Source organism: Choristoneura fumiferana, chromosome 4 (genome assembly GCF_025370935.1).
Source record: "Choristoneura fumiferana chromosome 4, NRCan_CFum_1, whole genome shotgun sequence".
NCBI classification, from domain to species: domain Eukaryota; kingdom Metazoa; phylum Arthropoda; class Insecta; order Lepidoptera; family Tortricidae; genus Choristoneura; species Choristoneura fumiferana.
The window spans coordinates 3,237,487-3,244,422 of NC_133475.1; the positions used below are offsets into that span (position 1 = coordinate 3,237,487).

General features: G+C 36.5%; 1 protein-coding gene across 1 annotated transcript; it reads right to left on the bottom strand.

The window, feature by feature from the left end:
- Positions 1 to 412: 412 nt before the first annotated feature.
- LOC141427014 (uncharacterized) lies at positions 413 to 3,440 on the bottom strand. Its single transcript, XM_074086234.1, has 5 exons — positions 2,647 to 3,440; positions 2,399 to 2,498; positions 1,530 to 1,619; positions 1,080 to 1,235; positions 413 to 529 (listed from the first exon to the last, which is right to left on the bottom strand). Exons 1-5 carry the CDS (start codon positions 3,435 to 3,437, stop codon positions 479 to 481), a joined length of 1,188 nt encoding a protein of 395 aa, XP_073942335.1. The 5' UTR covers positions 3,438 to 3,440; the 3' UTR covers positions 413 to 478.
- Positions 3,441 to 6,936: the final 3,496 nt, after the last annotated feature.

The window sequence follows — 6,936 nt, forward strand, 5'->3', positions numbered from 1 at the left end:
ATACATATTGATACAAAAGTACCAGTTAAGTACCAGTAGATATCCCTGTGCTCTGACTACTGGCCGGAGGGTGTGGTCTTCCGTCGCTCTAGGGAAGCAAGAATGAACTGAACATCCCTAAATAACTTTTATGTTGATATATTATTTTTAATTAAATTTGTATTTTTTATTTATTTTTAGTGAACTGGTATGAACTGTAATACTGTAAATTTTCATTAGATTGTAAATATATAAAATAGCAAACCACCAATCTCCGTGGATAGCTATAGTGCCTACTTGCTAATAAAATTTAAACAAACTATTTACTATTAACCATAATGCTTTAATATTTAAAATGCAGCTAAATAAATATGTCTAAGAAATTAGAACTTCTTACAATTATTAAAGTTTTCAATGTTTTTGACAGGTTAAATTCAAAAGAAGTAACAAGCAAATAAATATTTATATTCAGTTATTAAAATTAATTTTACAGTTGCTTTTATTCTATTGTCTGCAATACAGTAAATGCCTGGTAACTGAACTTTAGCACCTGAAAGAAAAAAATGTGAGAGAGATAAAGACATGTCTTACATACATGTATTTACTTATATTTAATACACGGGGAAGAAAACTAATTTCTTAAATTGTTAAATCAGTGTTCTCAGATTTTCGGACATGGCGGTTTTATCGCTGTCTCTTGGTACGGGGCCTTAAAGAATTTTTGACATTTATTTAACGACTGTAAGATAAGCATTCATCAATGTACTGTCAATTTAGTATTGTATTACATAATTACGTTTGACCTGTATGAAAAAAGAATGAACAGTGATCATATTTTTTAAGTTGCAGAACAAAAGTAACTCCAGTCAAGCGAGTACAATCGAACCTTACATTAAAAGGCCATGGGTCAGAGACACCTGTATAATTTTCAGTCGACATTCAGTCATTTTGTGCAAACAGCTTTTTATTTTAAATATACACTCAGCGACACAAAATTTGGCTCACCCTTCATACAAAATTACCGATTCTGCATACATTTGAGCGCCAGATTTTTTGCCGCTCTCTTTTAATATAATAAGTATCCATGTGGTATAACTTACGGATGTCATAGTGATCAAAGATAGATCGTGGCCTATAGCAGTTCTGACCCCAAACTCCTTCGCCATGTACAGGGTTATGATGTAGTAGCTTTTTTTGTCCCTTAAATTCAGATTAGTCCAGTCGAAATTCAACAGCGCCATTCGAATGCTACTAGTCTGAAACGGTAAAGGTTTTTTATTAACCCCCGACGCAAAAGAGGGGTGTTATAAGTTTGATAACCTTTACCCTCCTTACGCTGGTTACTCAATGGCTACTTAAATAAAGGTGACTACGTTAAGCTGCGTCCACACTTGTGGTGTTTCAGAGTATCTGTATTACCTTATCTTAATAGCACATGAACAAGATACGCGCGAAATACATTTCCTCTCCTTGCATGAGTAGGAGAAAGTTGACGCAGCTTCTTTATCTATTTTTTGAGATTGCTTTAAAAGCTAAAACTATGTATTTACCTTTGTCTTTAACTGCGCTCCGAACCAACTATAGGCAAATATTTCAGCAAACAATGGCAAAAACAATGTGCCGAAATGCCAGTTTACTTCCTGTAATATAAAATAACTACATATTTACACACAAAACTGTAGATATTTATCTATTTTTCTAATTGGGTAGATCAACTATTTCTTGTTGTCATTCTGTCCCGTCAGCGAGGGGATAAAAGTAGTACAGTTTGATAGAAGAAATGTTGTTTCACATTATACTAATGTGCTGATTTAGATGACCAATTATAAGAAGGGGCTTATAACTACCACAAAAATGCATGTTTGGCCAATTTTAATCCTATATACTTCATCATCATCATTCCAGCCTATATACGTCCCACTGCAGGGCAGAGGCCTCCTCTCAGAACAAGAGGGCTTGGGCCATAAGTTCCCACGCGGGCCCAGTGCGGATTGGGAACTTCACACGCACCATTGAACGATTTGAATTTATTAATTCATTTACATAACACAAAAGTAAGTTCCTGTTAAGTTTTTTTTTTGCTGACTGTAGGTACCGCATACTTTGATGGAACCTTCGTGCTACTAATGTAATCTTGACATCCTACATTTGCCAAAGAAATCATTGTGAAATTTATTATAAAAAGGGTCCACCTTGGTACAGCCATTTTATGACTGTACACTTAGATCTTTTAATTTACGGTATTATTTTAATGTCGTTTTTATCAATAGATAGAATTGACTTTGCGTGGGCTTCGGCTCGGAAAAATGGAGGTAAAAAAATGTAAGTCACCCCTTCTGATTATAGAACTTATTGAATGTTTGGATCTTTTTGTTTAATTATAATAATAATAATTATGTAAACTGTAAGTTATCTTTACCTTACTCATTACCACCAAAGCCAAACAAACGCATAGCGCTGCATTGCATAACGGTGCAAGTGCCAGCCACTTGTACATCTGATTCAAAGTACTTAGATACCTGTGAAAAGTAATCAATAAGATCAAATCTAAAAAAAACTTGCTTTTTGATTATACAGGTCTTCATCTTACAATGACATACCAAATTATAGACTACACTAGGTATCATCAACCAACTTAACAAGTTTAAAAAAGAAAAAAAAACTTACTCCACGTGATCCAAATGCGCTACGTAAAATCTTCTCAACGCTTCATTCAACCGTTCGCCGTAAGACAAATCGCTTTCGCCGTTCCTTTTCGGCTCCACATCCAGCACCTTTGCTAAACTCTCACTGGCAACGCAGAGAAAAAACAACAGAAAAACAAAACACATATCCATGACAATCATTATAGCTGACATTTCAGACATAAATATAGAATGAAGAACATAAGCTATCTCGTAATACGGTGTACTCATCGGCATTAGAGTAGACGTCGATCTGGATAGCAATATGCGAGTGCCTTTAACATAGTTAAATAAAGCAATTAACTCATATGTTATAAAAGGTATGGTCACTAAGAAAAACAGTGTGTTAACTACTTTAGTTCCCGTCTTGATAACTTCCGCAAGCCTTTCTTCCGAATCGTTTCTAATGAAGTCATAAAAAGTCGTCTTGGTGATTATGTACAATTTTCTGAAAGCGAATCTGTTATTGATGAAGATCAGTAGTTTGACAGGGCATGTTCCAATCAGTATGATGGTGTAATAAGCCTCAGCAATGATTTGGAAATCGGTAGCGCTGGTAATAATCTCCATGGTGCCGAAGAAGACGTATACAACGAGAGCTAGATTTAACAATTGATGAATGTAATATCTCTTCCACGTCCATTGCGGGTCTAAAACGTTATGCCAGAAAGCGCTCTGTATAATAAAGGTGATGGACATCATTTTGTCCACTTCGGTCCTCTCGCCCACCGTTTGGGAGTAACATTCAACGAATCTCTTGAAATAGTTTCTCATGGTGTGAACGGGCGAGCGGTCGGAAGAAATGTGACTCGAACAGTACGCCCGTTAGTACAGTCCGGTAAAGAATTGCAGTAATAAATTCAAGTGAATTGCATAGCGCTGTAGCATCCCGGTTCAGTCTTTACAGCATTTGTGAAGATTTGGATGTTTTACCAGAAGAGTAAACTTAATATTTCTACGAACCTTTGCAGCTTTTTTTTCTACTCTTGGTGAATCGAAAACGGCAGCCATTTTTACAAGCTTTTATTTAGTTTTACCTGTCCCGTTGTCTGTCTGTCTGTAATCAAATCTTGCAAGTTGTGACTCAATATTTGGAATAGGTACTTATGTAAATCGGGTGACAATACAATAATCTAGTAGGGTCATTATCCTTGTAGTCTAGCCAGGATCGTCTCTGCCGGACGCCACTCTTCAACGGTTAATAGCATCGACTTGAAATTTGGTATGTAAATGTAGTTTGGGTGATAATGCAAGTACAGTCAGCAAAAAAGCTAGTATTAAAAATGTAAATTTTATGTTTAGGTTATTTTCGTTGATGTCAGGCTAACAACTATTAATTATACAAAAATGTCAATCAAAACATTTATTCTGCAAATAGGCCGCAAAGGGCTCCTTTACATCAACCTATCTCCATATCAAATTTCATCCAAATCCGTTTAGCCATTTTACCGTGAAAGAATAACTAACATGCAGTACACATACACCCACGCTTACGAGCTTACACGTTTGTAATATAATATTCGTATAATGGTAATAGTAATACAAGTAAATATTGATTTTATCAAGCAAAATTTCATACTGAAGCAGTATTGGACGTCTTCCTAGAATTAAGCAGGCACTAACAAGATGTCTAACGAATGGTAAAGTAACGAAGCAACTGAACTAACAATGAAACTCTTAATGAGGCAGTCATAGTAAGTATTTGATGACAAAGGAAGTGCCGATTTGAATTCAACGAACCAAATGATTCATTAAATGCTTTCAATACAAATTTGACGCCGTTTTAATTAAGCCATTTGTATTGTATCTTTTTAACCCAGAGATAAAATAATACTTAATAATAGAAATGGAAAGGTTAACTTGTCTATTTGGAAGTATTTTGTACGGGGAACAATTTTTTGCATATCAAAAGACAATCTATGGGCAGTCATTTGCGCGAACATAGTTTATGCTTTTCAGATTTTACTAATTTACGGTAGTCGTTGTTTGTTGCTTTGGTTGCTTCAACGGTTTCTACAGATACATTTTCAATTATCAGTCCTTTGTGTTCGATTGTGCTGTGTACATTTACCAGGCAGTCAGTTAGTCAATCATGAGTCAGCTTCTTATTACGAGTACTTTAATAGAAGTACTTACTCGTACATTGCACAGTCTTCGTAATTCTGATCGCCAATGATTTTTCTCCTCGTCTGTATCGACACACTATGGCAGTTATTATCCAATCATTCTAATTAATCTCCTCCGCCCTGTTTCGGTAGCTGATGCAATTGTAGCTATTACAGTATTAAATATGTATGTCTGTATGGACGCCATTGATTTTAAAGTACTAAAAATTACCCGTTACGGAACCTTCGGTAGATATTTCTTTGCAAATTTATTTCAGGGGTGCACATAAAGTATTGTAGCAATTTTTAATCTTTTCACCGATCTTATAATGGCGCTTTATATTTTTTAATCGTCGCTGAAATTGCGGTTAAAATTCGATTCTCTTTAGTACCCCTTTTACAACTACGGGCGAGGTTTTAGTTAATTGTTTGGGAACGGGTTTGGGCAGGTAATTGATATGGGATTGGCGAAAGGGGGTTTTTAATAACAAGTAGAGGAAAGCACTTTGAGTTGAGTTAAGGCGTAAAAATTTCGTCGAAAGAATAGGTGCTGTTTCAATTTGTTAATTTATTTTAAAATAGCTTTAATTCCCCCACTAGAAACATTTTAAGCAAAGCCAACGAGACGAGATATACTATCTTTGTCTGATGCGTCATTATTGCTATTTTGCTCCCTTTCTGTCTCATGACATAATTTATCTCATCTCGCTCTTTGCTCTACATTTTTTGAAACAAAACCAATCCTTTCTACCACAAGTAATCAACCCTTCATAAAAGCGAATAAAAAAAACCCCTAAAGTTTAAGACAATCTATCATTACTCAGAATAAAATATTGGGAAAGCTTTTAAAAGCTGGCTATAATTAATAATCCCAAAGCCCCGCTCGGTCGTAAACACCCGCATTTAAGTAGTTGGCGTGCACTTTATTTCTCATTATTTCCCGTTTACAGTGTCGTTAAACCGTAAACTGAGTAGGTATATCATTTGTGTGCACGACGAGGAAAGTCTGTGTGTCCGTTTGTCTACACTAATAATAAAGAGAAAGGGTTTAATCCTTACTTCCCTTCCCTACTTATATTATTTATTTATTTATTCAAAACAATACAATATTAGGCTAACAGTATGAAAAACCAAAACGCCTATTACGTTACATGCTTCATATAAATCAACATGGAACACAAATTAATAATAAAGAATACAATACCTACCGCAAATAACATAACCAAAATGAACATAGACAACGGATTTGAATACTTTACAAATTATTATTGGGTAAAAACTTCACAATACTAGCCAGCACAGAGTGCCAATTCCCAGCAAGTATGTCAGTATCCTGGTGCTTGTCCAGCATAGCGTTTAGCAGGGCTAATGCCCTGGCGGTGGGCGAGTTCCTGGCCTATAAATTCAAAAGTAACTCTGTCTGTCTGTCTGTTACGATTTCACGTCGAAACCCCTGAACTGATTTTGATGAAATTTGGTATATGTCGGCGGCCGATCGTAAAATGTGCCACATCACGAAATTCCTAGGCATATCGTGAAATGGCGCCATTTCTTGAATTGGCTAAGGGACATCACCAACTCAACTCAACTCAACTCACCGTTTAACGATTTGCCTATAGTGACGTTTAGGCAGATCATGAAATTCCTAGGCATATCATGGAACGCCGCCATATCGGTTCTGGCACTTCGCCAGCCGCTGCCGCGGCACGCTCGCTTCACTCGCTCGACTCGTGCGCTGTGGTCACAATTCACACTAACTACACCTCGCTTCGCTCGTCGTACCTAGGTAAATTTTTCTATTTTTCGGCATATCACGATGTTCCCGGTATAAAGCTAGGAATATCGACGAATGCGTTGCTCTAGTCGATCTGCCACATTTTTCTCAGGCACATCGTGATATGCCTGGCCAACTTTTAGGCATATCATGAAATGCCTAGGAATTTCGTGATCTGGCGGATTTTACGATCGGCCGCTGACATAGAGACAGTTAATAACCCAAGGATCAACATAGGATACTTTTATTCCAGTAGAGGGCGCCACCGCGCTATAACCTAGATCCGCGCAGACGAAGTCGCGGACATAAGCTAGTTAGCTATAAATTAAGATTGGTTTTTGGAGTCTTTTTGTTTTTTTTTTATTTCAACTCCAAATTTTGTTACTTTTACGGT